Source organism: Carcharodon carcharias, chromosome 2 (assembly GCF_017639515.1).
Source record: "Carcharodon carcharias isolate sCarCar2 chromosome 2, sCarCar2.pri, whole genome shotgun sequence".
NCBI classification, from domain to species: Eukaryota; Metazoa; Chordata; class Chondrichthyes; order Lamniformes; family Lamnidae; genus Carcharodon; species Carcharodon carcharias.
In genome coordinates, this window is record NC_054468.1 from 36,958,879 (window position 1) to 36,978,367 (window position 19,489).

Consider the following 19,489-nt stretch of genomic DNA (forward strand, 5'->3'; position numbering starts at 1 on the left):
GAAGATGTTTCTATTAGTAGGAGAGACTAGAACCCGAGGGCACAGCCTCAGAGTAAAGGGAAGACCTTTTAGAACAGAGATGAGGAGAAGCTTCTTTAGCCAGAGAGTGGGGAATCTATGGAATTCATTGCCACAGAAGGCTGTAGAGGCCAGGTCATTGAGTGTATTTAAGACCGAGATAGATAGGTTCTTGATTGGTAAGGGGATCAAAGGTTATGGGTAGAAGGCAGGAGAATGGGGTTGAGAAACTTATCAGCCATTATTGAATGGCGGAGCAGACTCGATGGGCCAAATGGCCTAATTTCTGCTCCTATGTCTTATGGTCTAACAATATCATTTATTGTGAGGGGAACTGAATACAAAAATATGTTTCAGTCGTACAGGGCACTAATGAGACTACATGTGGAGTACTGTGCTCAGTACTGGTCACCTTATTTAAGAAAGGATGTAAAGAAAGGAAGCAGTTCAGAGAAAGTTTACCAGACTAATACCTGGAAAGGGTGGGTTGTCTTCTGGGGAAAGGTTGGATAGACTAGGATTCTACCCACTGGAGTTTAGAAGAGTAAGAGGCGACTTGATTGAAACATAAAAGATCTTAAGGGGTCTTGACAGGGTAGATGTGGAGACGAAATTTCCCATTTAAAACAGAGATGAGGCGAAATTTTTTCAGTCAGAGGGTCGTGCGTCTTTGGAACACTCTTCCTGAAAAGGCAGTGGAAGTAGAGTCTTTGAATATTTTTAAGGTAGTGGTGGACAGATTCTTGGTAAGCAAGAGGGTGATAGGTTATTGTTGGGGGGGGTTGGGGGGGGGGGGAGGAGAGAAGAGAGAGAAGGTGGGATGCAGATTTCAGGTTACCATCAGATCAGCCATGATCTTAGCAAATAGCGGAGCAGGCTCGAGGGGCTGGATGGCCTACCCCTGCTCCTTTTTTGTATATATGTTCATATGTTATGTATTACTGTTGGATCCAGTCCCCTGGTTTGTTGGGGCTAAAAGATCCGGTTTGCACGCTTGTCTCAGGGTGACCGAGTTGGTACCAAGACAGAGAAGATCTGTAGACCGTTATTAGAAGAAACTTTATTTACAAAAGGAACTCAGCAGCTACACTTCTGTGCTTACAACTCAAAACTCCGTCTTTACTCTTCAGATCTAACTCAAGACTACTGATTACAGAAGTAGTCTGCTACTCTGCTATTGGGTATCAAGATCATGTGATCTCACATTACAACATTTGTCTTGAAAGTTTAGATCATCAGATTACTACATCCCTCCCCCCTTTACTCAAATAAATTTTACAATTTTTCTCAAAGTATCAAATTATTCACACAGAAATAATTTACAAAGTTAAGTCTTTCTGGGGGTTTCCTTCTACATGTAGAACGCTTCAGCTCTACAACTTCTGATGTTTGATCTGGAACCCCTCTCACTGTAGTCGTCTGAGCATCTGATTCTTCAGTAGGTACCTACAAGTTTGTTTCTTTGACTCTTTCAGGTACAGTCGGCCTTTCAGACACAACTGTACTCAGCTGAGTTCTTTCAACAGGAGGCGTTGATTTAGTCACGAACACTAGTGGAATCATTTCTGGATATTTTGTTTCTCCTCTTCTTATATGATCCACATGTCTCCGTATGACTTGATCTTCCACTTTCATGTGGTAGGAAAGAGGTCCCGTTACTGCACTTATTTCGCCAAACAACCATGTTGGTCCTTCTCTAAAATTCTTCACAAGTACTTTCTCTCCTACGTTAAACGTTGTGTCACAACTGCGACAGTCATGTCCAATTTTCTGACTTCCCTGACTCCTTTCCACCCATCCCCTCCCCTCCCACAAAGTTTGGCATTATTATGCTCAATCTCGATCGGAGAAAGTGCTTCATCAACAATTCTGCAGATGTGACATCTGTTGTCATATGAGGGGTGGTTCTATAATGGAAAAGAAAACCTGCTAATTTAGTTGCTATAGAGTCTCCAACCAATTTCTTCATACCAGATTTGGATGTCTGAACTGCCCTCTTGGTCAGTTCATTTGAAGAAGGGTGGTACGGTGAAAGGGGTTTTCACGAGTAATACCATTGAGGCTGAAATTCAGCACTGTTCCATTGTCTTATACGACCACTTTAGGTAGTCTGTTGATTGCGAAACTTTGTTGTAGTTTGTCTATTGTAGCAAAAGATGTCGGCGACCTCACTTCATATATGTTCATCCATTTTAAGTGTGCATTGACGATAAGTAGAAACATGATTCCCATAAAAGGTCCCACATAGTCGATGTGTACTTGCACCCATGGCCTTCCTGGCCCCTCCCAGGGGTGTAATGGAGCTATTGGAAGGTAACTTTTGTACTTTCTGACACTGTATACAACTTCTCGCTAAGTTTTCTTTTTCTCCATTCATCCCAGGCCACCATAGATAGCTGTTGCCTTCATTCTGGAAATTCCAGGATGTGCACTCTGAAGTTCAAATAACAATGGCTTTCGTCCTTTTGGTGGAACAACCACTTGTACTCCCCACAATAAGATACCTTCCTGGCTTGTTATTTCGTATTTTCTCTGGAAAAATAGTTTCATTTAATCAGATTCTTGTGACCAACCATGAAGAACTTGATCTTGCACTTTGGATAAGACCGAGTCTCAGTTTGCCCAATCTTTAACCTGTTGAGCACATATCGGTGATGAGTCCAGGAAGTTCAATAGTAAAATGAATTCTTGAGGAATTGGAACATCCTCATCTTTTACTTGCACGGGCAAATGACTGAGTGCATCTACATTTGCAATTTGACTTCCAGGTCGATGAATGAAAGTATATTCATACGCTGCCAAGATCAATGGTATTATTTGTGCTTGTGTGTCTTCTTTCAATGGGAATTCTTCATTCTAACACTGAATTTATTCTCAGCCTCCTTTTCAACTTCCATATTGACCAGACTAATCTCAGATGTAAGCTTAACTTGAGTGAACTCAGTGGTTGAATTTTCCAGAAATTCATCATGTCTGCTTCTTAGAAAATTCTGCAGCTTTTGCCTCCTTAGCCTCTTTGGTTTCACATTTGATTTTTCAGCTCTTCCACCTCTTTTTTTGCATTGGTTTACTGCCTCTTGGAAAATTAAACATTGTTGTGTCTTCTCTGCCAACTCAGTGTGTGAAAGTCTTTCGGCAGGTTTTCACTTTTCTTTTGGAATCGCTGTGACAAATCAAGGTTGATTTTCCTCAGCCAGTTTCGTGCTAGTGTGCTTGGTCCTCTGCCTGCTACCACCATTAAGGATAATTTACTGTTTGATCTCAGTAGAGTACTGTGACTTTACAAATGCCCTTGACTTGTATGTCTTCTTCCGTGTAAGTTTTCAATTTGGCATCAGTTTCTTCCAAATTTAGTTTACGTTCCTCATGATTCAGATACTTAAAAGTATGCTCACCTATCAACTAAGTGGCTATGCCAGTATCCACCTCCATTCTGATAGGCCTCTCATGGTTACATAGATAGGTTCTGTTCTTCCTACCTTTAAATTATATAACAAATAAATATCTGAATCTATTACTTCAGGTTTTTCAACTCTGTTAATCTCATTGGGTTTTTGCTTTTATCTGAAAGTCTGCCTGGTTCCATCTTTACAATATCTTATGAGGTGTCCATTTCGAAGACAGGAAAAAAAAAACTTGATCTTTTTAAACTGTGATTCATTACAAGGCTGTTTGCTTCCACCTCTGTTACCATTATGCCATGTTTTTGCTGCTAAGTTATCACCTTTAACTTGTCTGCTAATGGTGGCTGCTTCCCGCTTGAGTAAAGCTTTGCACTTTCACGTTCTTTTTGGCTGAGGTTCCCCACGTGACATGGAGGACGGTGCCATTTTGCACTCCCTGTATGGTTTTTGAGTCTCACATTGCACCTTCCATTGCAGGAGCGATTTCCAATGCCTTCTGAAGATCTAAATTTGTTTCAGACAGTAATCTCTTCTGAATCGCATTGTCATTTATACCGCACACCAAACGATCTCTAAGCACATCATTGATAAGTGTATCAAACTCGCAATATTCAGTTAATTGTTTCAGATTTGCCACATAACAAGCCACTGTCTCCCCCACGGTTCTATTCCTTGAGTTAAATTTGAACCATTGCATAGTCATCGACAGTTTAGGCTGGTAATGATTATTGAAGAGGCTCACCAAGTCATCAAAACTTTTCAAATCTGGGGCACTGGGTGCCAACAAATTTCAGATTATTCCATATGCCTTACTCCCACACATGGATAAGAGGATCGCACACTACTTCTCCTCCCCTGCGATGTTATTCTCCCGGAAGAAGAAGAATTACGTTCAACATAATTAGTCGTCCGAGGTTGGACTGAAAGGCTCAACTCTTCCAAATTGCAGCATGCTCTAAGGGGATTGCTTTGACGATCAGGAAGGAAATTTTTCTTTACTTACAACTACTGTGCAAGGTATGGCCTGATTTCGCTTGTTCTGATTCCCTTTGTTTTTTCTTGCTTTTTACTTCGTTCCTTCGTGTCTTTTCTTGCTTTTTACTCTCATCACCACTTTGTTGGATCCAGTGCCCTGGTTTGTTGGGGCTAAAGGATCGGATTGCACGCTTGTTTTAGGGTGACTGAGTTGATACGAGGACAGAGGTCAGTACACCGTTCTTAGAAGAAACATATTCTGTTTATTTACAAAAGGAATAGAGCAGCTACACTTGTGTGCATACAACTCAAAACTCTGTTTACTCTTCAGACTTTAACTCAAGGCTACTGACTATAGAGGTAGCCCGCGCTATTCTGCTATTGGGTATCAAGCGCATGTGATCTTACATTACAACATTTGTCTTAAAGGTATATTACACATCAGATTACTACACTTACCAAAAGTTTGATCAAAGAGGTACGTTTTAAGAAGCATCTTAAGAAGAGAAAAGGGAGACAGAGAGGTTTAAGGGAGAGAATTCCAGAGCTATGGTAGCTGAAGGTAGGGCTGCTACTGGTGATTGATTAAAACTGGACACTTAAGAGGCCAGAATTGGAACAACACAGATATCACATAAGGTGTAGGCTGGAAGTGATTTCAGAGATAGAGAGGGGTGAGGCCATGGAGAGATCTCAGAACAAGGATGAGAATTTTCAAGTTGAGGCATTGCTTAACTGGAAGCTAATGTAGGTCTGTGAACATAGGGGTGATACATGAACAGGACTGGATACAAATTAGGGCACAGGTAGCAAAGTTTTGGATAACCTCAATTCTGCAGAGCATAGAATGTGGGAGGGTGGCCAGAAGTCCACTGGAATAGCAACTTCTAAAGAGAATGAAATTTGCGTGAGAGTTTCAGCAGCATATGAACTGAGGCAGGGGTCAAATATGACACCAAGGCTGCAACAGCTCCTGGCTCAAGCGCCCTTATAGCTACAAATGCAGTTTATTATAACCTGGACATGAGGGGAGTCAGCTGCTGCCTCAAATCTTGGAACTGTCTCTCATTCTGTCTACTGGTGTTGATTGGGAAGTTAATGTACTGATATGCCCTGGCATGGAGGAAATTGGTGACCTGCTCCATGCAGCTGTGCACCGAAGACTGGAAGATAAGGGTGACATTCTCTATAGCAGCCTGGAAGGAAGCCAAGGCAAGGAAGTGATCAGTTTGGTGCTTTTGTTGGCCATCTTCTTGGTCCAGTAGGACCTGCTGTAAAAGATCATGGATCAGTTACAGTCTGTCTGGTAAAGCACAGCCATCTGATAGAAATCCTCAGAAATATCCTGAAAACAGGTTCTTGGCTAAAGACTTAGAGCTGGAAAAGGCCTTCTATAAACAGCTCCTCTCAACTGTGATGATCTAACAGACTCATCAGCTGCTCTTCTTCATTGTTGAGGCTGCTGCTGCTTCTTCTCTTCCTCCAACTGTTCCTTCATCCAAAGCACTGAAGGTACCCATAATAGTGATTAATCAAGATAAGGCTAGAAATAATAAACAATCTGAAACCTTAAAAGCTCCTAACAAATCCAATAGCCACTACAACACACAAATCTCTATGATCTGAGTGTCTGTAGTTGATTGTCCCTTTAAACAGGGCTTCCAGTAATATCAGTTAGTGCAGCTAATCTCACAAGGTTCTACTCAGCGGGTCAGCTATTTGGCAGGACTTCTGACCCATCCAGTTAAAAAAATCGTTAGTATCCCAAATGTGTTACAGGATCTCTATTTGCATCTAGCAATAAGGAAACTAATGAAAGGCCATCAACTTAAAACGTTAACTCTTTCTCTCTCCATAGCTGCTGCCTGACCTGCAAATTTCCAGCATCTGCAATATTTTGTTTTTTACCTTTCAACAAGCTCTCAGTTCCACGTATTGCTACATGCAACTCTAAGTACAAAAGTTCAACACAGTCTGTTGACTCATTAAGTTTAACAAATGTCAAAAACATTCGAAGTGTTACAGTACTCTAATGAACAGATGCATTATACGACTATATAATAACTACACATAAAACAGAGTTGGAATTTTGCAGAACCAAGGGGTTTACCTTACAGTGCCGGTGAACAAAACTGGCTCTTGGGGGATAATGGATAGTTTGCTGCGAAGATCGGCCAATCCGATTTCGGTAATATTCACTCCATCGATGAATATTGAACCACCGGAGAGTTCAACCAATCGGAATAGTGCAATTCCTAGTGATGACTTACCTGCCAAAAACAGAAAAAATGCAGTTTTTCAATCGTGTTATTTCACGTTAGTTACAAACTTAACCAAAACTCCGGTGTTCCATCCCTCTGCAACCAACTTGAAAAGAGTTCCTCACCTGAAACCAAACTGAAAGTATATATTTGACATTGCTCTGATTAACTGTGTTTCTTACCTGACCCAGTTCTCCCCACAATACCAATTTTTTCTTGAGGTTTAATGGTAAAGGACACTTTCTTTAGCACCAGAGGTAGATTCTCACGATATCTCATTGCTACATTTTCAAATGTTATTTGCCCATGCTGAGGCCAGTCTGCAGGTGGAGTTTTATCCTTAACACGAGCTGAAGCCTCCAATTTCAGAGTCTAGTAGAAAATTAGGAAAGTTACAAGATTTCTGGTGTATAAATACCCGGCAGCAAGCATGGCTTCTCAAAATTGTACTAAATTAAAATTAGCTGAGAAATGAAGACTCAGAATTCTCAATATTTTGTATTTCATTACAGCTACAGTATGAAGTGGAATTCAGCTCATTACTTAAATATTTGTTTCCAGAAAGCAAGATATCTATCCAATTAATGCCTATAGTTGGTCATTAATGAAAGGGAATAAATGATCAAATCATAATATTTCTATTACTTTTCACAAAACAGCATAAGCAAAGCCAGCAAGTGCTATACATCCTCATTACGCATATTCAGTTAGCGCTTACACTTCAGCAAATGAAAAGCTGAAAAGACAAAACTTACTCAGCCAGAAATATTTTATTATCACAATGTGAGACATGAAAAATATAGCAGGAAGTTAAATGGCTGCATTTTATAACACATATACAAAATTATACATCCTCCCTTTTTTCAACGTATAGCTATTGCCTAGAGCCCTTCTTTCTCCAAGAGTTCAGTTTAGAACCATTCAAAGGAACTATTCCATATAGAAATTCAGTAACCAACTGTGATCAAGATATTCTTTTTAAAAATGTCAATTCTGAATATCCAAAATGAAGGACTGCTCATTCACCATAGGATTGTTAGATTTAGTGTTATTAGCATTGTAAATCACAGCTTTGAATGGGGGAGGTGTGGCAGGGATGGTGGCTGGTGGTGGTGGTATGGTGCGGGGGGGGTACCCTGCATGGCATGGGGGAGAGGATGCACCCACATCTAATAATTAGTACCGAGTGACCCCAAATAAAACTCTAAGATTTATATTGTTATGTGTCCTTGCCTGATGTACATTTACATACCATTTACTTTTGAATACAAAAAATCCCACCAAATGTCTCTTTCTGGTGGGGGGGGGGTTCCCAAATCTCAATTTGGCTTTGAGATCTGTACTTCCAAAAATAGGAACTGCAACAACAACTATGTCTCCTGGGAGCTCAATTCATAGGCTCAAAGCTTGCCCTTCAAAATACTCCTAATCCTCACATTTTCTCTTTTCTCTCAGGCAGTCCCTTAGGATCAAGGGTGGCTTGCTTCCACTCCAATTTGACGGGTTCTGAAATGGCTGGTGAGTCGCATGTGCTACCTGCAGATCTCTGCCACATGCAGGGCAGGTGGTGCTTGAAAGATTGGGTAGGTGGATTGTTTGGAGGTTTGTGCTCTCCCTCAAAAGCCTTTGACTTTGCCTCTGCACATTCGAGACGAAGTCTCTTGATGTGCTTGGTGCCTTCCCAAAATGAGCCTGCTCTATTTCAGTTGGTCACAAGCCAGGGTCTCCCCCATGGGTCAGCGGGCGTGATTGACCTCTTCAAGGATGTCTGGAGGGTTTTCGCTGTCCTCCTGGGAGTCTCCTGCTGCAACAGAGTTCCGGGTAGAGTAGTTGCTTCCAGAGTCTGATGTTAGGCATAGGAATGACATGTCCCATTGAGTGGAGCTGGTTTAGAGTGATTAGCACCTTAATGCTAGGCAAGTTGGCTTGGGACAGAACTCTGCTGTTGGACTGCCATTCTTGCCTCCAGGTTTGGAGGATCTTGCAAAGGCACTGCTGGTGATATTTCTCCAGTGCTTTGAGGTGCCTGCTGCAGGTTGTCCAAGTCTTCGAAGCATAAAGGAACACAGGGATCACTGCTGCTTGGTGAGCCATGCATCTACCGATATCCTCACATCAATAACAGATATACTGCAAATTCTTGATAGAAAACACTGATGTCAGCTCAGTAAAGATAACACACCCACATTATGTTCCAACCCTACACTACCATTGCACAGTGCCACAGGAAATCTATGGACTGTATTTCTGAAGTTGCATGCATGAACTTTAGTTGAGAAACAAGATAGAAACAGACTTCTTGCTCCATATTCTCTTTGTGTTTCTACTGTTGAAACCAGCTAAAGTTGATCAGAATACACAAAAAAAATCAGTTCCCAGTTAGCCACCACAGTTCCTCAGTTATGGTTTAGCAAACATGGAAATAAGGAAAATACAGATTACAACTCGCCTTGACAAAGCCTGCCAAGGAAGATTCCAACTCTGTTGCAATTGACAACTGAGCTGCTAATCGCTATTTGCTCCAATCCCTACCTAGGATCTTTCCACCTTAGCCTTTGATCTTGGCAAGCTTCCACCCTTACTACCGGCCAGTCCTGCTGTTCATAATGATCTCCTCTCATTAAATGGGACTCACTGTTAACAACCATTAACTTACTTCCCTTTTTCCATCTCTGGAGATTCCTCACTGCAAAGATGAGGAGTTAAAAAGTGTGTATGCATACAAATATCTTTATATTTCACAGAATTGTTACAGCACAGAAGGAAGCCATCCGCATATCGTGCCTGCGATTTGATATTTGATCATTTATGTCACGGTTCAGTGTTAATTTTCTACTTTGGCCTGATTAAATATTTAAAAACAAATTTTTCTTTTAAATTAGGAACAATTTTTAACATTTGATTCACATAAAAATCAGGCAAAATCCTTTTACTTCAAGTTCAATCTTTTCTCCAATTGTTCTGTGCTCAAGAATAAAAAAAATCCATCCAATTGCAATCCAGCAAAAAAAATCTTCAACATACGGTTGCCATGGCAGTTCCTTGCGAAACTACTTTAAATTCCTATATAAAAATTGGTTCATTATTAAACAATTCACAAAAGCAGTTATCAATCCATCATAAGCTTGGCTCCATCAAATTTTCTCTCCTTGTCCTTCCAGCATAACCTAAGTCAAAAGGTCTGTTAACTCTTATTAATTCACTGGGTACACTCATCCCAGGCAAACTCTGTATTCAATTATTCCATTGATTTTCTTTAGCACAGGATCTTCCACAAGCAACTACACACCCTTCTCCCCTCCTCTCTCAAAGCATGTGTTGGAGATCCCATCTGCCCTCTCAAACAAGCATAACAGATCCTGTGGCGCTTGGTATCCTGGCCAACATTTATCCCTCAACCAACACAACCAGCATTGATTAAGTGGGTCATTTATCACATTTCTGCTTTTGCTACTTTGCTGTTCTCAAACTGGCTGCCACATTTTCCAAGACCACAACAGTGACTTCCCTTCAAACGTAATTCATTGGACATAAGATAATTTGCAACATCCCAAGGTCATGAAAGGCACCATATAAATGCAAGTTTTTTTTTCTTTGAATCAAGGCAAGGTTGCAAACAGCTTTTCCTGTTTTTTCAATAAATTGTATGCTATGTGCCTGGCCTCAACAGTAGTATGATGTTGCAGAAAATTCTGCCCAGTATTTTACAGCAACAGCGTAGCAAGTTAACTGGTACCTTTGTGTAGTGATGAATTCTCTCCACAGAAGTAAACCTAGCCTCAGTCTCAGAAGCAAGTCGGACAGTAAACTGAAATAAACCGGTCAGCTGCAAGAAAAATATACTCATAGCAAACAGGACCAAATTTTACTCATTTTCTGAGAAAACTATGATATCCAATGAAGGAATGACCTTTTTAGTTTGAACTGTTGATCACTCTGCTATAAAAGCAGAGAAAAACCAAAGGAATTCAAACAATAAAACAATTCAAGGCCACATATGGAAGAACTGTAAATATTAAGACAATTTCAATCTCTGTTCACAATATCTTGTACAAACCTGGACAGCATAGGAAATGGCAAGTCCTGCATAAGCTGGAGGAATGTGTCCATGCATTAGAACTATTATCACTGCAGTTGTGCCGATAAGAACAATACTGACAATATCCAGTCTCACAGCAAGCCAGCGCATTGCACAAGTGAACAGGAAGAATGGAGCCTGATTAGCATCTAGCAGCTCCTGGTACCTGAAAAGTAACAGACAATATTCAAATAAACCAAACAGCAGTAAGTGCGCCATGTAATTATATCATGTGTGTCAGAAACAGACATGGCATACAAATCAAACTTTCTACCTCAGATTACCTTAAAATCAAGGATACAGTATATGTAGCTTGTTGTGTTCCTATTAGGTCACAAAGCACAACTGGTGAGTCTTTTCGGATCTGTAAGAAACTCACTTCCTGCCTCCCCAAAGCCTGTCCATCATCTACAAGGCACAAATCGGGAGTGTGATGGAATACTCCCCACTTGCCTGGATGAGTGTAGCTCCCACAACACTCAAGAAGCTTGACACCATCCAGGACACCACATCCACAAACATTCCCTTCATCCACCAGCGATGCAGTGTGTATCATCTACAAGACACACTGAAGGAATTCACCAAGGCTCCTTCAACAGCACCTTCCAAACCCATGACAACTACCATCCTTCCAAAAGGAAAAGGACAGCAGATAGATAGGAACACCACCATCTGGAAGTTCCCTTTCCAAGTCACTCACCATCCTGACTTGGAAATATATCGCCGTTTCTTCACTGTCGCTGGGTCAAAATCCTGGAACTCCCTCCCTAACAGCAATGTGGGTGTACCTACACCACATGGACTGCAGTGGTTCAAGGTAGCAACTCACCACCACCTTCTCAAGGGCAACTAGGGATGGGCAATAAAAATGCTAGACCAGCCAGTGAAGCCCACATCCCGTGAATGAATTTTTTAAAAAAAAATTGCTTGTAGGAAGATTCAGATCAATTTATAGTCAAATGAAATTTTTACAATTTATTTTTTTAAGCAAAAGTCCTGACTTCAAATTAGGAAATATTTCCTGCTGCAAAGGAGTTGGCTGGCTTTCTTGTCTGTATAATACCTTAAAACAAAGTGGAACAGAAACTTGCAAGTGTGAGCAACACATTATAAAATAGACTGTTGGATGACAGACTATTTCCTTTTCACACTCAACCGTTTTTGGTGTATAGAACTAACCTGCGTCGGTACTCTCCAGTTTTGTTGTAAGCATGGATTGTGGTTAGCCCCTGGATACTGGATGTGACATGGGACAGGAAAGGAGACAGAGTGATATTGTCCAAACGCTTCAACTCTCTGATAAAAATCCTGCGGAGAACAAGTTTAACAAAAATTCTAAAAACATGAAATATAAAGAAATATAAATGTTCCTCACATTTGAAACATCTTAGGATTCACTTTCCAAGTTTTACATATTTTCTGCATGTTTTTCTTAACTATTAATAATGGACTGCTAATCGCTAATTTCACTCTACATTTTACCACAAACTGTATTAATTTATAAAAGTAATAGATGCAATAATACTTTCAAGAATAAATTTCTAATGGCCATCATGACCAAAATATTTTCTCCTTCCTTATGCACTGGCCTTTCATTACAAAAAAATTCACTCAATTTCAATTTTGTCTACAATTTTGTTTCTCCAAAAACACACTTTCAATCCAAACACAATACAGCAAAAGTTATTTCCCTTCTTGAAGTAGCTGCGAGGATACTTTCTACCCAAGCTCAGATTGAAAAAGAGGTTTCCATAGTATCTAGTTATGTTACTCCATCTCAAAAAAGGGGTCTTCACCTCCACATGGCCTGGTCTTTATTCAGGAAGTTAAAGTTGCACCCTGGGTGTATCTCAATGACAGGTGTGACCAAACTTTCTGAACCTTAAGAGCTGCAAACGATAATCTCCAGACATTTGAGAATCATAAGACATGGACAACATTTACAACCACATTTTTATTACTATTGGACACACTTACATGCCCTCCCTCCCCACTCACTCTCACATCCCTCCCATCCCCACTCACTTATGCCCTCCCTCCCCATTCAACCACACCCACTCATCCCTTCCTCCTACTTCATAACCTCCCCCCTCCCCACAATCCATCTCGTTTTCTCACCTTACTTGGATGTAGGAGAGCTGTAGTGCAGTGAAACAGCTGCCAGGGCCCAAACCCCAGGACTTTTGGAGAAAACTGCTGCAAACTTCCACAACCCTTTTTGTGGGAGAAATACTTCCTGGTTTAATCTCTAAATAGCCTAGATCTAATTTTAAATTACACCCTTTTGGTTCAATCCCCTACCAGAGGACTTAGTGGCCTGGTTCTTCCAAAGCACAGCAATCAGTCAGATTGTCACCACATTTGGTAATTTCCATGACATGAAGTTGCTCCGCATTTCTACTAGTGTCTTTCGAACCCGGTTGCCCCAAAAATGCAGAATGCAGCGTTCCTCGGAAAACTCCAGCAGATCGTAGTAGAGTTGGGCAAAGATAGGATACGGCCCCTTTTTTCTCCACACTGGCTGCCATATGGCAAGTTTAAACATCCTGTCTCAATGTATGAGTGGGTGGGTGAAGTGGGCAAGAGGTAGGTGGTAAATGGTTGGGGGTAGGTAGATGAGGGGAATAAGTGGGTAGAGGGGGTGGTGGGGGGGTCAGGTCAGGGGGTAGTTGGGTCAGGTCAGAGGAGTAATCAGGGGCGGGATAGTTGTGTAGTTACTCAGGAGTTCGACTAGATTTTAATCTGTCTAACATTTCTGGGATAATTATTCAGGTAATTACATCTGACCTGTCGCAAGTCTCTGACTCTAACTCAAAGTCGGAGACACTTGCCGAGGATCTCAGGGAGCAGGGGAATTGTCCACTGGAAGTTGAAATTTCCCAGGCAATTCCCACGGAAGTCCTCATATCATAACTTTCACTATGTCCCAATGTGCATCTCAGTCAATATCCAGTCTCTGATGATCTGGAGACTGGAATATTTGGCCCATCTTTACCTGTCATATTGAATCCCTTATTTTAAACATGCTAATTAGATCACCCTATTTCCCTTGATTTTAGAAGGTTGAAGGCAGCAAGTTTATGCAAATAGTCTTCATAATTTAACCCTCTAATTCATGATATTAATCTGGTGAACCTGTACAGTACCTCAAGGCCAATATATCTTTCCTAAGGTGCTATGTCCAAAACTGAATGCAGTACTCTGATGGGGTGAGACCCAGGGTCTGTGCAACTGAAACATACTAACAAGGAGCAGCAGTAGGTTATTCGGCCTCTCAAGTCTGCTCCACCATTAAGTAAGATCATGGCTGATCTGATAGTAACCTAAAATCTGCATCCTGCCTACCCCTGATAACCTACCACCCCCTTGCTTACCAAGAATCTATCCACCTCCACCTTAAAAAAATATTCAATGACTCTGCTTCTATTGCCTTTTCAGGAAGAGTTCTATAGATTTACAAACCTCAGAGAAAGATTTTTGCCTCATCTCCGTTTTAAGTGGCCAAACCCTTATTTTTAAAGTGCCCCTAGTTCTAGATCTCTCCGCATCCACCCTGTCAAGACCCCTCATGATTTTATATGTTCCAATCAAGTTGCCTCTTACTCTTCTAAACTCCAGTGGATACAAGCCTAGTCTATCCAACCTTTCCTCATAAGGCAACCCACTCTTTCCAGGTATTAGTTTGGTAAACTTTCTCTTAACAGTTTCCAATGCATTTACATCCTTCCTTAAATAAGGTGACCAGTACTGTGCACAGTATTCCAAATATGGACTCACTAGTGCACTGTACGACTGAAGTATAATCTCCCTACTTTGGTATTCAATTCCATCCACAATAAATGATATTGTTCTATTGGTTTTCCTAATTACTTGCTGTACCTGCATACTAGCCTTTTGAGATTCATGCACTAAGACATCCAGATCACTCTGCACCTCAGAGCTCTGCTATCTCTCACCATTTAGATAATATGCTTCTCTTTTATTCTTCCTGCCAAACTGGACAATTTCACTTTTTCCCACATTATGCTCCATTTGCCAGATCTTTGCCTGCTTACTTAACCTATCTATATCCTTTTGTAGCCTTCTTTTGTTCTCTTCACAACTTAATTTCCTAGCTATCTTTGTGTCATCAGCAAATCTGGCAACCATCCCATCCATCCCTTCATCCAAGTCATTTATATAAATTGCAAACAATTGAGGTGCCAGCACTGATCCCTGTGGCATACCACTCGTTACATCTTGACACCCTGAAAAAGACCCATTTATGCTGCTCTCTGCCTTCTGTTAGCCAGCCAATCTTCTATCCATGCCAATATGTGACCCCCTATACCATGAGCTTTTATTTTCCACAATAACCTTTGATGTGGCACTTTATCAAATGCCTTCTGGAAACCTTCTAGAAGTACAGTATGTCTACTGGTTCTCCTTTATCCACATCACATGTTACTTCCTCAAAGAACTCTAATAAGTTAGTTAAACACTATTTCCCTTTCACAACACCATGTTGACTCTGCCTGATGACCTTGAGCTTACACAACTTTTTTTATTAATAGCTTCTAACATCTTCCCTATGACATATGTTAAGATAACTGGCCAGTAGTTTCCCGCTTTCTGTCTTCCTCACTTTTTGAACAATGGAGTTACAATTACCATCTTTCAATCTAATGGGATCTTCCCCGAATCCAGCGAGTTTTGGAAAATTAAAATCAACGCGTCAACTATCTCATTAGCCACTACTTTTAAAACCTTAGGATGAAGTCCCTTAGGACCTGGGCTCTTGTCAGCCCGCAGCTCCAACAATTTACTCAGTGCCACCTCTCTGGCAATTGCAATTTTCCTGAGTTCCTCCCTCCCTTCCATTTCCTGATTCATAGATGCTTCTGGGATGTTACTTGTATCCTCTATAGTGAAGACTGATACAAAATACCTGTTCAATTTATCTGCTATTTCCTTGCTTCCCATTATCAATTCTCCATACTCACTTTATTATAGGGCCAACATTCACTTTGTTAACTCATTTCTTTTTAAAATATTTATAAAAACTATTACTCTGTTTTTATATTTCTGGCTAGCTTTCTCTCACACTAATTTTTCCCTCCTTATTCATCTTATAGTCATCCTGTGCTGTTCCTTACATTTTGTCCAATCTTCTGACCACCTATTTTGCATAATTATATACTTTTTCTTTAAGTCTGATACTATCTTTAACCTTTCTAGTTAATCATGAATGGTGTGTCCATCCCTTGGATCTTTTTTTACTCATTGGAATGCATCTATTCTGTGTATTTTGAAATATCCCCTTAAATGTTTTCCACTGCATCTGAATCCCTTAATCTAATTTGCTAATTCACTTAAGCCAGCTCTGCTTTCATGCCCTTATTTAAGTTTAAAACGTAGTCTGGGGCCAACTCCTCTTTCCCTCAAACTGAATGTAAAATTCAATCATATAATGGTCACTGCTACCTAGGGGTGCATTCGCTAGGAAATCATTAATTAATCCCATCTCGTTGCATAATACCAGGTCTAGTATAGCCTGCTCTCTGGTTGGCTCCAGAACATGTTGTTCTGAGAAACTATCCAGGAAACATTCAAAGAACTCCTCATCCAGGCCACCTTTGCCCATCTAACTTTCCAGTCAAGATATAGATTAAAATCTCCGAGGATTATTGCCGTGCCTTTTTGACAAGCTCCAATTATTTCTTCCTTTATACTCCACCTACCATGTAATTACTGTTAGGGGGCCTGTAAAGAGCTCCCACAAGTGACTTCTTGCCTTTATCAATTCTCATCTCTACTCAAACCGTTTCCACATCCAGGTTTCCTGAACTTAGGTCACCCCCCCTCTATTGTGCTAATACCATCATTACCTTACATTGCCACCCCTCCACCTTTTCTTCACTTCCTATAAAAGTCCTATACCCTTGAATATTCAGGTCCCAATCCACGTCCTCCGACAGCCATGTCTCTGAAATGGCTATCAAATTGTACTTGTTCATTGCTATACGTGCTCTTAGTTCATCTGATTTGTTTTGAATGCTTTGTGCATTCAGATACAGAGCCTTTAGTTTTATCCTTTTATTCTTTTTACTCTCATCTGTTGATTTACTGTTAGATTTGTACTTTCTATCCCTTCCTGTCATGGTCTGTTTTTCATTTCCTGTAATAATACTTTCTCTTTTACTTTGTCTCTACTTTGATTCACCACATCTTCCTAAATTTGGTCCCTTTCCCCGACTACCTAATTTTAAATCCTCTCTTCGTTATTTTGTCAGTTTTGTATTCCAACCCCAATGATAAGATTACTGTTCCATTAACTTTTTAGTTTTATTTTGTACCTGTGTACTATCTTATAGCTATGTAAACACACAAGTCTCCTCCAGAGCTCCTAATCTCACATTATTCTGATTTGCCTTGTTCTGATCACAAGTGTATTTCCTTACACTTTCTCCAACACTAAACTCTATCTGCTATAGTTTTGCTCACTCAGTCAGTTAATGTTAACCGTGGTTTTCTGAACACAGCTAGCATCAGCTGCCTCAGGCTAACTTCAACCTTATTTGCACATGAATGGCCTAACAGTGTTAAAGCCTGGGCCCTGGGCCTTTTCTTTTGCTTCCCATACCAATATGTTAGGTGACTCATCCTGCCACATTAGAGACTGTAATACAATTTTTAGGCTATGCCTCTAAGCCCAGAGGAGAGGTGAGGTCTTCAAGTACATGTTTTAATGAAGGTACTGAAAAACAAAGGCCAATTTAATTGATAAATTTAATATTTATGATGAAATATTAATTTTGTGTTATTTTGTTTAAACCCTTTTTAGGTATCAAAAATCTGTTAGAAAAAAAGACAACAAAATTCAGATAACATTTTGAGTAGACTAAGGGAATTTGGGAAAGTGTGCAGAATCACTATGAGAATATACTATGAGACCATGTGACACCTTTAATATTTTAAATATTTATCACGTGTCACCTACAGGACCGGCAGGCAATACTTTGTGCCCTGTTAAGAGAAGCTATGCCAGGTGAAATTGTATTCCGATTCCACTTCATTAATTAAAGATTCAATTTTGTGGTTAAAAGACAACTTCCTCAGAAATTTGCTAAAACAGCTACCATTTGGAGAATCTTGATAAGTCAGTCGAATCTGTAAGGTTGATACTTACTGTTTCACAAAAGATAGATTTGGATTGTGTATAAACTCAGACCTTCTAATTTGACAAGTAGATAAAAAAGCTTGTTATGTCCTGTAACTTTGGTTGAAGCTTTTTGTCCTATCATACCTTGAGATTGTTAAGAGTTTATAACGAAAGAGAAGATGACTAAACACGGAAAATTTTCAGCTAATAAGAGAGCACCAACATGGATCTGTAAAGGGTTAGTCATGCTTACAAATCTGATTATAAAAAAATTCAAAGAGACAACTAAAGTAGTGGACAGGGGTACAACTATGGATGTTACCTGTATGGACTTCCATAAAGCATTTGGTAAAGTCCCGCATAAGTTAGAGTTGATGCCCATGGAACTGAAGACAAATTATTAACCTGGTTAGGAAATTGTCCAGAGGCAGGAAACGGAAATTAGGAATACTGGACAGCTATTGTGATTGTCAGCATAAGACTTGTAATGTGCGGCAAGAAGTGTTGGGGTCTCAACCATTCACTGTATTCATTAATGACTTAGATAATGGGATAGAGAGCCACATGTCCAAATTTGCTGATGACTCAAGATAAGTGGCACTGTAAGCAGTGTAGGTAGAAAAGTAAAATTACAAAAAGTTATTGACATTATGAGAATGAACAAAAATGTGGCAAATAAATTTCAATGTAGGCAAATATGAGATCATTCAATTTGGACCTAAAAATGATACTTTCAAAATGGTGAAAACTTAGAAACTGTGGAGGTCCAAAGAGGCTTGTGGGTCTAGACAAATAGATCATTAAAATGTCCTGGTCAAATACAGAAAATAATTAGAAAAGGCTGATGAAAGTTCTGGCCCTTATATTTGGAGAACTAAAAGCCAGGTTCAACCATACAAAACTCTGGTCAGATCATGCCTACAGAACTGAGGGCAGTTCTGAGCACCATATTTAAGGAAGGATATATTAGCCTTAGAGGGAGTGTAGCGGAGATTTACCAGAATGATTTGAGGACTTCAATGGTTAAGCTATGAAGAACAAACTATGGTTGTATTCCCTAGAATTCAGAAAGTTAAGGAGTGATTTAATCAAAGTTTTCAAGATCTTAAGGAGAACAAAAGGGATAGATAGAAAGAAACTATTTCTGCTAATTTCTGCTAGTTGTGGAACCTAGGGCATATGGCCATAATCTAAAAATTAGAGCCAGACCTTTCAGGCGTGAAATTAGCAAACGCTTCTACACACAGTGGTAGAAATTAAGAATGCTCTTCTGCACAGAACAACGTATTGTAGATCCACTGTAAGCTTTAAATAAGAGATTGATGGATTTTTGTTATCCAAAGGTAGTAAGAGATTTGGACGAAGTAAAGATATGGTGTTAGGCTGCAGCTCAGCTGTGATCTCATGAATGGCAAAACAAGCTCAAGGAGGTATCCTTCTCCTGTTCCTTTAAGACGGTGAGTCTTTGGATTGTTGAATTAATCAATCACTGTGAACCATCAGTTAGGTAAATTGAGGGTTGGCCATCCAACAGTTTGAGCTCAGCAACTGTAACGCAAGCTCTCCTGCAGCCTTCGCATTGTCATGTGTTCAGTTTTGTGCATATTTTCTT

At 40.1% G+C, this 19,489-nt stretch overlaps 1 protein-coding gene across 2 annotated transcripts in view; it reads right to left on the bottom strand.

Annotated features, from left to right (window-relative positions):
• Nucleotides 1-19,489, bottom strand: part of abcc5 (ATP-binding cassette, sub-family C (CFTR/MRP), member 5) — a 131,920-nt gene that overhangs the window by 16,598 nt on the left and 95,833 nt on the right. The window contains exons 22-26 of one of the 2 annotated variants that reach the window (XM_041182666.1): nt 11,916-12,044; nt 10,716-10,902; nt 10,395-10,484; nt 6,841-7,030; nt 6,508-6,667 (exon numbers count right to left, since the gene is read on the bottom strand). In XM_041182666.1, coding sequence (XP_041038600.1) covers nt 6,508-6,667; nt 6,841-7,030; nt 10,395-10,484; nt 10,716-10,902; nt 11,916-12,044 — 756 coding nt within the window. The remainder of the gene's footprint in view (nt 1-6,507; nt 6,668-6,840; nt 7,031-10,394; nt 10,485-10,715; nt 10,903-11,915; nt 12,045-19,489) is intronic. The other variant, XM_041182667.1, reaches the window with a different exon arrangement.